At 40.3% G+C, this 15,542-nt stretch overlaps 1 protein-coding gene across 1 annotated transcript in view; it reads right to left on the bottom strand.

The window, feature by feature from the left end:
* atp10a (ATPase phospholipid transporting 10A) overlaps nt 1-15,542 on the bottom strand; it is a gene marked incomplete at its 5' end in the record, with an annotated part of 50,145 nt that overhangs the window by 14,614 nt on the left and 19,989 nt on the right. Inside the window, 4 exons of the mRNA XM_038304288.1 lie at nt 681-865; nt 1,116-1,242; nt 1,544-1,647; nt 14,369-14,924. Coding sequence (XP_038160216.1) covers nt 681-865; nt 1,116-1,242; nt 1,544-1,647; nt 14,369-14,924 — 972 coding nt within the window. The remainder of the gene's footprint in view (nt 1-680; nt 866-1,115; nt 1,243-1,543; nt 1,648-14,368; nt 14,925-15,542) is intronic.

Below are 15,542 nucleotides of genomic sequence, written 5' to 3'. Positions count from 1 at the left end.
CTAGGGTCAATTTTGAGCCGTTCTTCTAAGAGCCCCATACCCGTCTTTGAAGTATTTGAAGGGCGATCTTCATGGGGAATTGTTGGCCTGTCTGAATAGGTGAGGTCCTCCGCTCTCCTGTACAGTGGCTGGGGCTACGATGATAGCTTTAACCACCAGATGGAAAAGTCATTGGATTTAACAACCCACCTTTCAGGCACTTAGACGGGTATGGGGGCATTGCAGGCTAACGAAAGAACCCAAAAGACCCCCATTCCAAAGGGATTGATCCATCCGTTTCAATTTGCATGTTATTGAAACAAAAACAAGGTTTTGCTGGGCGACTGTATAAAACCTCAAAACACAACACTATACCTGACAGTTTGATTAGAAAAAACTTCCTGGATGGGAAGTGAAACGTCTTAAAACTTGGAAACAAAGTCCAGCGGATTGTTTTTAATGTTCTTTTTTTGGAATGACTATGACCTGGACGACTGAGAATCTTCACCAGTATATCTTGAGGGTGGTCATAATGTTTGTCAGATTTAGTTTCTTTCCAATAAATTAATCATCAGTACACAGCTACAAGTGGGGAGACCATTTAGATGCCCTCATGGCTTCTCATGAATGGATGTCACATCACAGCCAAGCTGTGATGGAAACCTTATTATGTAAAAAAGTTCATTCTGATGCTTCCTCACCTGGGAGTCGGCGTTCAGCGTCAGCATCTCCTCATCAGGGTCAAGCAGTTTGCAGGCGTAGGCAATGTTGACGGCCGTTTCCTGTTTGTCACCCGTCAACACCCAGATCTGCAGGCCGGCTTTCCGCAAGGAAGCTATTGTCTCGGGGACGCCGTCCTGCAGCCGGTCCTCAATGCCAGTCGCTCCTGTGGACAGAAGCACGCATCCATGTCAGCATCTGCAACAGTGTACGGGGTTCCTGCACATTTTATAATATTAATAATCTGTCACTTGTTTTTAGACTGAGCTTTCAAGATTTGTTATTTCTTAAAATAAAATACAAATTAAGAAGGAACCACAAAAACCACAAGGAAGGGAAGAGTATATATGGAAGAAAGTATAGAAAAAAAAACTAAAAAGGAAAAAGAAAGGAATATTAAGCAAACTGACACCTACCTAAAAGGTGAAGGTTTGTCTCCAGCCTCAAAGCCGACTCAAAGAGAAGCTCCTCTCTTCCCTGAATGGCTGTCTCAGCCTCTAGGTGGCGCTGCAGCCAGCGGGCGTATTCCTCTTTGCTCAAAACCTGACACAGAAATCACCAGAGTTTACAATCACAGCTCCTCATTTTGGGGGGGGAAAGTTTGCTGCTCTAACTCCTGCACAGCAGAATGTGAGACCTCGACAAGGTGTTTTATCACTTGGCTTTGGTGACGGGCTGTGCACAAGCAAGGATATATCGAGCCAAGCCTGTGAGAGCATAAATTAGCAGCCTGGGAATGAGGCGCAGATTGCAGCTGAGTCATGAAGCATGTCCCATTTGTAAAGGGTTGGTCCATGCAGTCATCTGTGATGGACTACAAACAGAGACGCCATCTATTGCTTACCTTCTTTGCAATGCAGAGAGTGCGAAGGCCATCTGCAGCATACTGGTTCAGGTAGTTCTGTGTCCTGCAGAAAATCTTCTTCTGCCGTTTCCCTTTGGAGTTGCCTTGAAAAGCAGAGAGAAAGGATTTGGATATTTAACATAAAGCTTGTTAGTGCTGTGGGGGAATTTTAACACCGCGTTGCCGGAGATGTTAACAGAAACATGAACACCATCTGTGCTCACACCTACAGTAACCATGTACTCTGCATCTCAATATTTCTCACTAAATCCTCATACTATCCATCAAGCTGTGTCCACAAAGTTTTAGGTGATGGAGATTTCATCCTTTGTCCTCTAATACAGACATCATTATTCCATTGCAACTGTCTTCCATATATAGTTTTGTAGAAGTGTAAGTGGCAAATTTGGGGTGTTAGGTGTGGTGTCTGCTGACACTCTGTAGCGCAGCTCTTTAGACTTCTCTCTGGCAGGGGTAAGGCATACTGACAGATTGGCTTTATGGGCCTCCTGACACAGATGCAACAGCCTGCACACTGCATGCTGACTGCCAGCCATGTAATCTCTCTAATAACAGCACAGCTTGGCCACTACAACCACGCGCCAACCGCCAGAGCAAATCATTTTTTATTAAAAAGGAACAAATGAGCTCCAAACTGGCAGCCATTTGTAGAATTCAAACACAGGAAGGACTTTCCCGTCTCTAAGGCTGGTCAGCTAAGGGCATTTTTTATTTAATTCTATTTAAGGTGGCATTAGGTGATGGAGGAACTGCAATGGCTTGGAAAAATATGCAATGCATTCTGGCAAAGCTGCAGTTCAACGTATTTTATTAAGTTTGGCAAATTGGCACAAGCTCCCAGAGGAGCGCAAAGCAGGAGAGGTAAACATGAGGTGGAAGGAGTGGACCCGTCTACATAAGCTTTCTAAAGAAACTACAGCAAAATAAAAGGGTCACAAATCAGGTATTAAGAGAAATCAATGAAATCAAATAATTGCATTAAAGACTATATAACTTTTTATTTTCTGATACATCAATAATATATCTAAGCTTTGAAAATTGACTGACAACAATACGGACCAGATAAAACAATGGTTATTTTGAAGGGTTGAACATAAGAAAAGGTTTGATCTAGTGATATTACACACACAGAACAATAGTAAACATAAATAAATATTAGAACAACTGACCATCTTTCATTAACCAGTGGTTACATAAACTTTCAACAGCAGGGCAGAGTTTCTATCAGCAGGCTTGAATCAGATTTTAGATGCAGGCCGATATATTTCTGAGTTAAAACATTAGGACAGGTTGATTATGCTTAAAAAAAAATTTCCTACCAAATTAATCTTTTTTTTTCTCCCTTAAGTTCAATCATAAAACATAACAAATTATACATATATATTTTAAAAACTAGCACTTATTAAATCGTCCCCTTTGAAGGGTGAACTTAATTCAAGAGACTAAGAAATATGCTTTTAAAACAATGTTTCACAACAATTAAAATATAACTAAATCTCTGCAGCTAGCAGTATCACACAGAGAGCTAGTTTATCATCTAAGAACACAAAGTGATGAACTGACCTCACTCTGACTTACAGAAGGAGTGGATTGGACAGGTGAAAAATGTCCAAATTGAAATTCAAAGCATTATCCTGATATCAGGGTGATTTTACAAGGTGAAGGATTGTCGAAACAGGAAATTTCACTAATTGGGATTATATCAATGAATCTCCCTATAAGGAAGCGTAATTTCATCACTAAACTTCATACAGCCACTGGGTTTAATCATACTTTTGGAATCTATCAGAGCTGTAGTGAAACAGACTGGAAAAAACTGGTAAAAATAAAAGACAATTAAAGTTTTTAAACACCTTCTATCTTAATTTTTACTTATTATGACGAGAAATAAATTACGATAATAAACTATCATTGAAACCCGCTTACGAAGTCGTTATCAGATGAGACTAAAACTGAACCTTTAGTTATAAAAAGAGATGCTGTTAAATGGAAAGAAAACAGCTAATCATCTGAAACAAGGTGGTGGAGGTATCATACTAAGGGGATGTTTCTACTGATCTATGATAGATAAGTTCATCAGAGATGAGATGCCCAACTTTAACATTTTGCTTTTTTTGATTTAGACTCACAAATTATTTTTGGTCTTTTATACCAATCACTTAAATAAACTGTAGTTTGTAGGTATAATTTAAAACATACTAAATGGTCTGTTAAAGCCCGGTTAATCATTTAGCCCACACTGGAGCATAAAATTGACAACTGGTTAGGATTTTTTTGTTTTTGTGTTTTACCTTTAATAAGCAGTGGATAAAAAATAAAATATCCTAAATGAGTGTGCAGTAGTGAAAGTGGAGTTCAATTATGAGTCGTGCTGTAATTTCCGTAGCCTCTGGGGACTACAGTCTACATTCAGCGCCTCCGCCTGCAACATTATTAGAGCAACATTGAACTACTGCCTCGACTGAAAGCTACAATTATAGAGATCAGTTCTTCGAACCCAGGCCTCCACTCCGGTTGGTTGTTTTTATCCAATTGTAGAGGTTAGCATACATGAAGCCAGCCCATCAGCCGCTAAATCTGTTGAAGGGGGTGGTGTCCAATCCTCTCTATTGTTCTGGATCTCAGAGAGAAACATGAATAAATACCCCTAAAAATTATTTTAAAAAATCAGTGTAACCCTAATCAAAATGCGGGTGCTCAGCTCCACTGATTTACTGCTGCCAAGCTTCTACTTACTGTAGGAGGATAACAGATCTGGAGAGTCACATTTCTATGAAGCTGAGCTCAAATTCCTTCTACTGATGAACAAGAGGGAACGTAAAATAACCAAATTACCCACCATCACACAAGGTATTTAACTAAATTGAGGCCAAGGAGAGGTTGCTTTGAATTGACAAATCACAAAGGTGTAGAAAAAAAACACCAAAACCCAAGAAAAGGGGGAAGAAAGGAAACGGCGGGAAGAGATGAGATTTCAATAAAAAGATACTTTATTAATCCCATAGAAGTTAAAAGTAACAGTAACTCTTAGGAACTTTTAAAATATAATTATATGGGCCAAAAAACGGGGTACAAATGGAAAAGTATACCAAGATTAGCCAAAACAGATAAGTTAAACAAAGCTAACCTTACATAAAATTCAACAGAACCTTGAGCACTAAAGTTCTTTGTACAAAAGTAACTCTTAAGTAACAGAAGTAACTCCTTATTAACTGAATCACTCCTGTTTTTTCCAGTCAAGCTTTCAAGAGAGAAAATTGGTTGGTTTTCAAGCACAACATGTCAAAAATGTTTAAAGTTGCATTTTTGATTTTGTTTTTAAAGCATTTCACATCCCTCTTAGTGTCACGTTCAAATTTACAGATAAGCGGGATGGATGAAACGTATCCTCATGAAAAAAATTCAAATAGTGTAACCATATAACCCCATAAAATATATATATATAGTAGTGATGGTGAGATGAAGCCTCATGAGGCATTGAACCGTTTGGCCAAATTGCTTCAACGATCCCCACAGTTCATGAGGCTTCATGTGAACATGTCACCACCTACTGGTGGACAGCAGAACTACAGTTTGTAATAAAATCTGTGATTTTTTTTTTTGCAACTGTTTTTCTTTTTTTCTCTTTTTAAGTTCCCTTGAAATTGTTAATGGTTGGTGTGTATAATAAAATCTTTTGTAAGTTTTTTTAAGTCTAAAATTTCTTAGAACAATCATTTAAGGTGCACAGTTTTCTGCCATTTTATTGAAATAACTGAACACTGAGGCTGTTTAGATGCCTGTCAAAATTCTTGCGCTTCCCGAACCACATACGGAAGCGGTCACGTGGTATCACGGTAGCGAGGCCTCGGACGTCATCAATTTTGGCCCCGCCTCTAAATGAATCACGCCTCGACACGCGCTTCGGGGAAACGCCCCCTCCATTACTCGACACAAGCCTCGGCTCATCTCATCACATCACTAATATATAGGACTGGTAGGTTAATTGGCACCTCTAAATTGTCCATCAGTGTGAGTGTACATGGTTGTATCTAGTGTTGCACCGATACCAATACCAGTATCGGGCTGGGCCCCGATACTGCCCTAAAATGGTGGTATCGGTGAGTACCAACAAATAGGGCACCGATACCATTTTGAGAGCCAAAAGTTTATTCAACTATTGTCACCCATTCCTGGTAGGCAATAAAAAGTTCTACTGGATTCACTTTGTATTAGATTTTTTCCTGCTTCACAAAGGTAGGCAGCAGCTTGACAAAACCATGATGGCAATTATTTCACATTATTATGGTATCGGCCGATACTGCACAGCCAGGTATCGGGTATCGGAGCCAAAAAATGGCATCGGCGCAACACTAGTTGTATCTCTTTTATGGGGGTATCTCTCCGTGTTGCCCTGCCCGCCTCTCACCCATAGACAGCTGGAGTTAGGAACCAGACTCACGGCGACCCTAACAAGGAATAAGCAGGAGAAAATGGACTAGAAAAATAATATAATAATCTGTTATATACTAACAGCTTTACTTGCCTTGTTTAGCTAGGTGAAGGGTGGGCTTGCTACACAAAAAAAAAAAAATCAAAATCTAGATAGGTCATTTTTTTGTTTAAAATAAGCACATTTGGTCTTGAATTGAGAAGGTAAAAGAGACATTTTGCCAATGGAACAAGACAATTTACATGTAAAATAAGAAAACACAATTGCATTGTGTTATTTAAAGTGCATTTTATCTAAATATCTTATTTTAGGAGTAGAAATACTCATTCAATTGGCAAATCATCTCATTTACCTACGTACTCAAATTAAGGGGAAATGCACTTAATATGAGAAATATTTACTTATTTCTAGATCGTTTTTCCAGTGTAGACGAGTGGAAGTGTTTCCCAATCAATGTGATAATTAGGGAGGTTTTGAACTGTCTCACTTTCCAGTAAGGGTGTGCAAAATAATCGTCATGACGATTCATCGCGATTCTAATTTTTTTGATCTACTGCATCGATTCTTGAAGGCAATAATCGACTATAAAAAAAAAAAAAATGAATAAAATACATTAATGGTTGGCACACATCAGCCAAATCAAGTGGAATACAACTTCCAGTCCAGCAGATGTCGCTGCGGATGTGTTGACGCCCGCTGCTTTGTGTCACAAGCATTTCCGGCCGTGGGATACTTTGACGAGTCATTTGAAATAAAACATGGAGGACACTATGAAAATTCGCCCCGCGGCTCCATCACATTTCAAGTCAGATGCTTGGATGCATTTTGGCTTTAAAAACAATGGAGGTAAAAACGAAATTGATATGATGCACATATTTTGCAAAAGGGGAAATGTCCTACATTTGAATGTTTTCGTTTCATTGGTTTAAAGAACCACTGAGGCCATGTAAACGGCACTGATTATCCTTATTTTGTTATTTTAAGTTTGATGAATCCTAAGATCTTTTTGTCAGTGTGTCCACGCCAGTAATGGTAATATTTGTGTCCAGTATTTGTTTTCATGGTAACACCTCCAAAAGTCATTTCAGTAAATACAGCTATGTATGAATTCAGTTGCTTTATGTATCAATTGAAGACACTATCCAGATCATACCCAGCCAGTCAGCCGCTGGTAAGGGCTGTATCTTTTTCTTACAGTGTTCAGTGAAAATATCGCAATGCATTGCAATATTTCAAATATCATGATGCATCGTGATAGAATCGCATCGTGGCATGTGAATCGTGATTCGAATCGAATCGTGACTTCTTTGCCAATACCCACCCCTACTTTCCAGACACCAACAAAACATTTACCCTATTTTCCGGACTATAAGCCACTACTTTTTCCCCACGCTTTGAAACATGCGGCTTATAAGAAGGTGCAGCTTTTCTGTGAACTATTCCTAACGCCAGAGGCGAAAGTTATAAGTTGGAAATGAAAGAATAAGGGGCAAATTTTCATTTAGCACAAGAGCATGGTAGCAGCAGGCACGACGGAGAACAAATGTCTCAAATTCACACATTTGGACATTTATTTGCCGCATTAAAGCTGCCGAACCAAAGAAGAGACTGTGCTCAACTCCAGCAAAGCTAAAATAAAGAGCCGACGAAGAACCTTCTATCAGTAGAAGCTCTTACTGCTGCGAGCCAATGGTAGCTAGCATTCTTCTTCCTCCCTACTCCAGGGGCTTTATGTAGAGCTCCCCCTACTGGTTTGGTGGGAGACAGTTCAGTAGGTATCAGCAGCTTATAGTTCGGTGCGGCTTATATATGCAAGTTTCCAGTTTATTCAAAAACATTTGTGGGCGTGACTTATAGTGAGGTGCGCTCTATAGCTCAAAAAATACTGTACTTATTTAAAAAATTCTACTTTGACTGTTTCTAAAAGCAGTAGACCAATAGAACATAAAACTGTGCAAAAACTGAATTTTACATAAAAGGTCCCCTTTAAGCTTAGCTACATATAATGCGTTCACACCAAAAGTAGCAGAGGCAGCAGGAGCAGCTAGTTTTCATGCAAAGTCAATGGTTGACGCGCGTCAAGGCCCACCAAAAGGTCCTGCAGCACATTTTGAGCAGCAGGAGCAGCGTGTTTGAGTAGCTGAAGCAGCGCATGGGGAGTGTTTGAGCATCTGACGAGCGATGCGCCACAAACGCAGCTGCTGCTCGAGATGGAAAAATTTAACTTCATCAACCAATCAGAGAAGTTAAACTCTGAGCTGGGAGGGAGACAGACACATCACTGATGATACAGGTCACTATGATTACTCCCCTGAAACAGTTTATTAACGCCTAAATTAACTTAAAATGCTGAAACCTGATGGCAAAATATGTTCACTTTTATTATCCTGGTGCCTGCAGTTTGGATAACATACATGAAAACCGCTTTTCAGCCGCCGCAGCAAAAGGGGAGAAGGCGACCGGGCCAGAGGTTGCTGTTGAATGGGATTCCTACTGACTGCGCACCGCAGGTATGTGGGGGTCTGAGCAGCTATGACAGAAATAATATTTGAAGGCAGGATGGTAATCTTGATGAACCGACTGTACAGATTAAGATTTCAGGTGGATTTCCCACTTAAAAAAGTATTAAAACTACTTAAATCCCACTGATCACAGCAAATATAGCTGCCAGGCAAAGAAAGGATAGGGTAGCTCCGCCCAACGCGCATCAGACCCACTTTTACAGAACTAAACTTGTACAAGCATCAAAAATGAAGCAGCAGACGCATTTTTGCTGCCTCTGCTGCTTTTGGTGTGAACGCAGCATTAGACGTGGTGGGGGTTCTGTTGCCACTGCAAGCAAATTATAATTTTAGTAACCAATTTGACAAATTTTTTTTATTTGCTTGACTGAACTTTATTTGGAAAAATGTGGATGATCGATTAAACAAGCAACAGTGTTTGAATCGTCTTAGGTTTTGAAATAATACAGTTTGACCTTACTCTGGTCTGTCCTTCCTATATGGATTGTAAAAATCTATCAAGGCCCACTGCAAAGCTTTCTTTTTTTGTAAATTTTCAAAGTGAACCCACAATACTATCTACTTTAATTTATAAGAAACTGGTTTTCTTTCTGTAACTTTGTTTTTTTTTAAGACAATAAGAAAAGAAATCAGCAAATATTGTTTTAAAGGAGGTACAGTTTAATCCATTTAGTTGGAAAATGCTGTGTTTACAGGAAGTGCAGCTTTACATAACAGAATACACACCCTTTGTTCTGTCATCTGAACATTTAAGTCAATTTGTTTTGTGTTTTGCTTACTGTACAGTGTGACACTTTTACATGTGACTATTTCTGTGACGTGAGCAAACAATAACAAGGGAGAAGAACAAGCCTCAAACAGCCATGCTGTTTTGATCAGCACTGTTTGTACTCCCTGGAGCAGCCTCGAAGGGACCCAACTATTCAACATATATAGCACATGAAGTCAGGCAAAAAACATGCAACACAAATTATCTTTAATACTTTGTACACACTGCATAAAGCAGTTATTGTTTGTGTAAGGGTTCATATTTGCTTTAGGTCTATCAAATTATTGCTGCATCTGATCTGCACTGGGCCTTGCACAATGAAGAAAAAATCTATTCAATTTACATGATAAATTTACCTGAGCTCAACAGCTTACATTCTCTTTGCTTGTATGATTGTTTTCTTTGCGACTCCCTTTTCTTTAACTATAAAGTCCGGAAAACAAATGGCTTCTATCGGTCTGCACTCACCCTTCCCCTTAAGGGAGAGGTGGCCTAGTGGTTAGAGCGTTGCGCTTAGGCCCCAGAGGTTCTGGGTTTGAATTCCAAAAGACTGCCACTTTGGGTCCCTGAGTAAGACCCTTAACCCTACACTGCTCCCCGGGCGCTGCACAGTGGCAGCCCACTGCTCCCCAAAGGGATGGGTTAGATCAATAAAGTTCAATTATTGAATTATTAGTGTCGCATGAGGACCTTGTGAGAAGTAGCAAGCCAGTTTATACAAGAATGTTAAATTTAATACCTTTTTAATACAGTTCTGATTTTTATATGACATCAAAAACCACAAATTTACAGTGTGGTAATTTTATACCAAGTATTGTTATTTGAATTAAAGGATAATTTTCTCCTTTTTTTGTCTTTCTTATAAAAAATAAGAAAACGCTGATCCATTGAAACAATTGTTATTTAAAACTAACCTAAGACCAAAGCTGTTTTATAGACTTTCTTTAGTTCCATCTTAATAAATTAGTGAGGAAAAAGCAAAACAGAACAGGTTTGCAGAAATGTGCAGCTAAAGGGATTCATTCATTTAACAAAAAGAGAAATTCCTAATTTCTGGATTGGCATTGAATAGATTTTTCTTTTCACAGCTTAGCTTAGTTTTTAACCAAATTCTGAAATTATTCTTTATAAAAACATAAAGCAATAATTTAAAGATGTCAGTTTTGGCTTCCTTAGGGTGCTAGAACTGAAACTAGCCGTAGTTGTGCAGAACTGACTATTTTAGTGTTTTAACCACTAGTATTTATGTCTGTCCCACACGTGAGCAGACTGGGAGCTTCACAAACACCTTGGGATCCTTAGTTCAGCGCACATATTCCAACATTTCTAAAGACAACTGCCAATTTTCAACATTTTCGTGGCATCGTATGAGTTTGCCTTCAAAAACATAAGAAAGAAGTTGCAGTTGGACCACTTGCTCCATTTCTTTACGCACTGCACACCTGTCAGTGAGGGCGAGAGAGCAGCAAAGACGCTGCAGGTGATTCTGACTGGCAGCTGTGAGCAGCATGCTTAATGCAGTTTGGTATAAATACTCGTTTCTGGCACCGATCAATGCAGTGAGACACGGCGCTCTGACGTTCGAGGACACATGTCAGCATGAGGTAGGTGGAGGGGTTGTTAGTTCAGAGCATATAAGATCTATGGTTGGAGCACAAACTGACAGTCAGTTTTTTTTTTTGTTAAGGATTGACCACAGTTTGAGCACTTAAGCACACTGACTGATGTCTGTGTGATGTCACTGCTGTCTGAGGTCCTTCTCAGACAGAAAAAATATATATAATGTAGGTTGGCTTAATACCTGTATTTTTCAGGAGATATTTAGGAGGTATTTAAGACAAAAAGAGAAAAAAAAGTTCAGTTATGTAGACATTTAAAATGAAAGTATTTCTTAATATCACATTTATTACTTTTAAATACTTTTTGCTGATTTCATGCAATACCTTCTACAACCCTGTGGACACCCTAGATTTGAACCCAACGAATATATTATTATTTATCTCAATAGTTTCTGGGACAATATATTGCCAAGCAAATTTTCTTATGGTGACCTGGAACCAACTACCAGTTTTAGGCTGTGAGGCAGACACCCTGTCTTTCTTTCCTTTTTAATAAAGCTTATAGTTAGAGTGGCTCAGGTTATCCTGAGCTATCTCTATAGTTATGCTGCTATAGGCTTAAACTTCTGGAGGACAAAGGGACCCCTTTTTCATCCTTCCCGCTTCATTCTTTCTCTACTCATTATGCTCTCTCTGCTTTTTCTCATAGCAGCTTCGCCTCGTCTGTTCCTGTTTGGCTGTGACATCATCCTGGAGAGAAATATCAGCTGTGCTGCTGCCATCAACACCTTTGTTTATAGATGTTGGAGACTGGCCTGTTTTTCCAGTGTAGTCCTGATTCTCTGACTATGACTGGCTGGATGTGCTCTCTTTCAACCTCTGACATGGGAGCTGGCTCAGAGCTCGTCTGCCTGGCTGTGTGTTTCCTGGACGGGGCCGCCTTTTACAGTTACCTTTTTGTATCTCTTTTTCTGTCTCCATGAAGCCCAGTCGGCCTCGGCAGATGGCCGCTCACACTGAGCCTGGTTCTGATTAAGGTTTCTTCCTGTTAAAGGAGCTTTTTCTCTCCGCTGTCAATACAAGCATGCTTAAGAAACAATTTGACTGTATGGTCTGGTGAACTGTAAAGTGCCTTCAGATGACACGTGTTGTGAATTGGCACTATATGTGTAAATAAACTGAATCCAATGGAATTGACGGCACTAATCTGCACTTTTTAACCCCTTGAGACCCGCCTGTGCACCCACTTGTGTATATCTCCAAACAGCGCATATGTAACTTTTGCTAATATAGACATTTTACACACAGTTAGAAGTTTAGATTGTCCAAAATTAATCCGCCGACTTTTTATGGACACAGTGAGCAACAAATTACAAATAGGAAACATAATGTGGACTGATTATTAGATAAATATGAAAAAGCAGCGGCAACTCCATACTTATGGTGGTCCTGAAGCTATATTTTAAGTCCAATCTTCGATTTTTTATATTCTGCTTTACGATAACGGTCTATTGATTAAAAGTAATCCGGGATATTTGTAATACAAAAATTCCACAATGGGAGAATGGCCACATAAAGTTAATATTTTGCCATCAAAAAATGTTACTCCTCAAAGCTAAAGCTACACATCTTGCTTTCCTAAACATTTTTCTTCAGTGCTGTCCCAAATCTGACTTTGGGACAGCTCCAAGTAAAAGTAACCCTTCCAGCCTGTAAGCCCAAAGTTAAAGAATATTCTCTGAGTCTCTCCTTAACTGCTGAATACCAGCATGATACCAACACATCTATTTATATAATCTATCAGTTATAGTCTAATGGTTATTGTGGCCTGGAGAGCTCGACTTCAGATGCAAAAGTTAAATATTTAACGAGGGCTGACACTAGTCTCTCCAAGCATGTGTAGCGAAATGTCTGGTTACTATGGGCACAGATCTAGTAGAATAATTCCCCCAAAAATCCTTACTGGTTCCTTTTGTGCCTGGAATACCAACAACCTGTTGCTCCTTTACCATTAGAATATAAAGGAGTGCTTTGATTATGCAACGAGGAAAGATGACGCAGAAAAGGAAGTTTATCTGAGGAAGGCAGCAGAGTTCAGTCTTTAGTCTTTGAGTTTAGCAGCAGAAACAGCAAGTTCTTACATAACCTGTGGTCTTGTTTGTTTAAATGGAAAGGAGTTGAGTTTAGGTAAGAGGCGGTTCTGAACTTTTAAGGCCCAAGGCGGGTCAGAGAACGGAAGTGAGGAAATATAATATATTAGGTATGAAAAGAAAGAATCTCACTTATGTGGTGTTGCGAAACGGCTGAGGTGGATCTAATCGGCAGTAGTTTGAGAGAGTCAGAAACTAATAAATATAATACTGACGCGTTCTGTCTTTTTGTAGTTATAAGAGTTCAGCTTAGAAAAGAAAAGAGGATTTAGACTCTCTTTCTTATAATGTTTCCATCTATTTTACTTGATACACATGTATTTCTCCCCAAATCCTGGGGTGGAGAAAAGAAGTCTGTTGGAGGTATGATCTAAAACTCACTGGAATTCGGCCATTTTGAGTCAATTTTTCACTTTTCGCTCATGTCAAACTTTCTAAACTTCTAGGGATTTTGAGCCTTAAGTAACAAACCAAGAGAAACTCGTGTGGAATCAGCGGACATAACCTGGACAGGGTGTGAAGAAGCCATCAATGCTAAGAAAGAAAACCCAACCTTAAACAGAGGGGGTGGACTCAGGTTTCAGATCTCAAAACCCTAAAACGCAGCGATAGAGTCGATTTCTTACCGCTATCATCTCAATGCTCCTCACCATGCAGGAGAGAGAAAAAAAACAGCTCGTCTGCAGCCAGACTATCAATTCCCCTTAATGCCCCCCTTTCAGAGGCATAGACCAGTATCGGGCATTGTAGGCTGACAAAGAACCCAAAACGACTCCCCTTTCTTAAGGGGCTGACCCATTCTTCTGGTTCAATTTGCATGTTTTCTAAGCCAAAACATTTTTTGGGCAAAGATATAAAGCTTTAAACTGGGCGCAAATTTTTGGATTTGAAAAAGCTTCCTAAATGGGAAGAGAAACATCTTCATACTTGGAAACCAAGTCCAGGGTTTTATTTTAACTTTTTTGGAGTGGACAGAACAAGTAATAGCCACATGTCTGGACTCTATAGAGTAGCGAGATTTACATATGTGCTACATCATCCCTGAACACCAACAGTACAACATGGCGGCAGCGGTATCATGCTGAGGGAGGTCCTATTATACAGGAGATATGGATAAAGCTAACCAATCAGAGTTGACGGAAGAGGCTGAATCCTTGGAGATAGGTATTCAGAGGCAGCAAACTAAGTTTTCACCTTCATGCAGAAAACAACTCTTAACATACAACCACAGCTTTAAGGCAAAACCTTATTCCTAAAGCACCAAGAGCCTGGCTGAGGTTGAAGAACACAGTGAGAAGAAGATTATCATCCAAATCAGATTAAGTAGTATAAAAATGACAATAAAAGCAGCAGAAAGTGATGATTTCCCTACCCGTTTCAGAGGGTTTGATGAGGTCCATGATGACGGAGTCTGCTCCTTTGGTATAAACCGTGATCTGATCAGTGAGCGGGTGTCTCACCACCACCGACATACGTTTCCTGGTGGAGTCGAAGCACAGTGTGTGCAGCAGCTCGAAATTCAGCTTCCCCAAGTGAGGCAGCTCCACCGTAACCTGGTCAGGGAGGCGCCCAACCAGGGAGCACTTGTAAGCCCTGGCAGCGTAAACCAACGCAGCCTCATCAGGCGACTCCGCCTCGTAGCGCAGCTCTCCTTCCTCAGGGTTCCCGGAGGTTTTTCCGTCGTAGGAGGGTGGATCGATGGTGAAGGTGTGCTCCAAGGTGCCGGAGAGCTGTTCCTCGTTTAGTTTGGTTAGCGTGCTCTCAGCTGAAGGAGATGGAAGCAAGCTGGAGCATCCCTTGTTGGAGGAGCGGTTCAGACTTGATGAGCTGCTGCTGTTGGAGCCCGAGGTCAGGCGGCTGGGGGTGAAGCGTTTGATGAAGTCTTCAATGGTCTTAACTGGGGACTTCAGTTCAAACCTTGTTCGGACCTTGAAGAGACAAAACAGGACATTAAAAAAGTGGCCTGAATTTCACACTCGCACAGCTGAAGTATTCATACCTTTAAACTATAAAGGGTCAAGGAGACAGTTTTAGAGATATTTAAAGGACAGTTGGCTTATAAAACAATAGTCAAGGCTTTGGAAGTTTCACACAGAACCATTTGATCCCCTACCAGGAAATCAAGAAGCTCAACTGCAACAAGAACATGATCTTCTCCTCTATCTACAGTCTTTGCCAGTGGTCACGGATTAGTGGACCGAGGTCACAGATTAGCGGACCGAGGTCCAGATCCGGACCCACCTACTGGCTAGTTTGGACCCAACCTGGTTTCAAACATTTATAAATTACCACGTGTTGTCCTACGACAGTGTCTAACTTCACTTGCGCCGCTTCTCCTGTTAACATGGTAAAGCCCTACAAAGCATTGAGGCCCAGGCTGCACGTGATACAAACTATCCAATGAGCTGCTGTCAGTCTGGGTTGCTGCTGCTGCTACTTATAGACACAGCAGGCAAACCGGTGGCAAGCCGAGCGATGGGAAAGAAGGAGAAAATGATGAGAAAAAGAGAGCAGAGAAAGTTTGGACTGCTGGGAGAACAGCAGTG

Source organism: Cyprinodon tularosa, unplaced genomic scaffold (assembly GCF_016077235.1).
Source record: "Cyprinodon tularosa strain WSP-4 unplaced genomic scaffold, ASM1607723v1 ctg114, whole genome shotgun sequence".
Classification (NCBI taxonomy): domain Eukaryota; kingdom Metazoa; phylum Chordata; class Actinopteri; order Cyprinodontiformes; family Cyprinodontidae; genus Cyprinodon; species Cyprinodon tularosa.
Note: the sequence above shows the minus strand (reverse complement) of the source record. Positions and strands in the feature narration are given on the sequence as shown.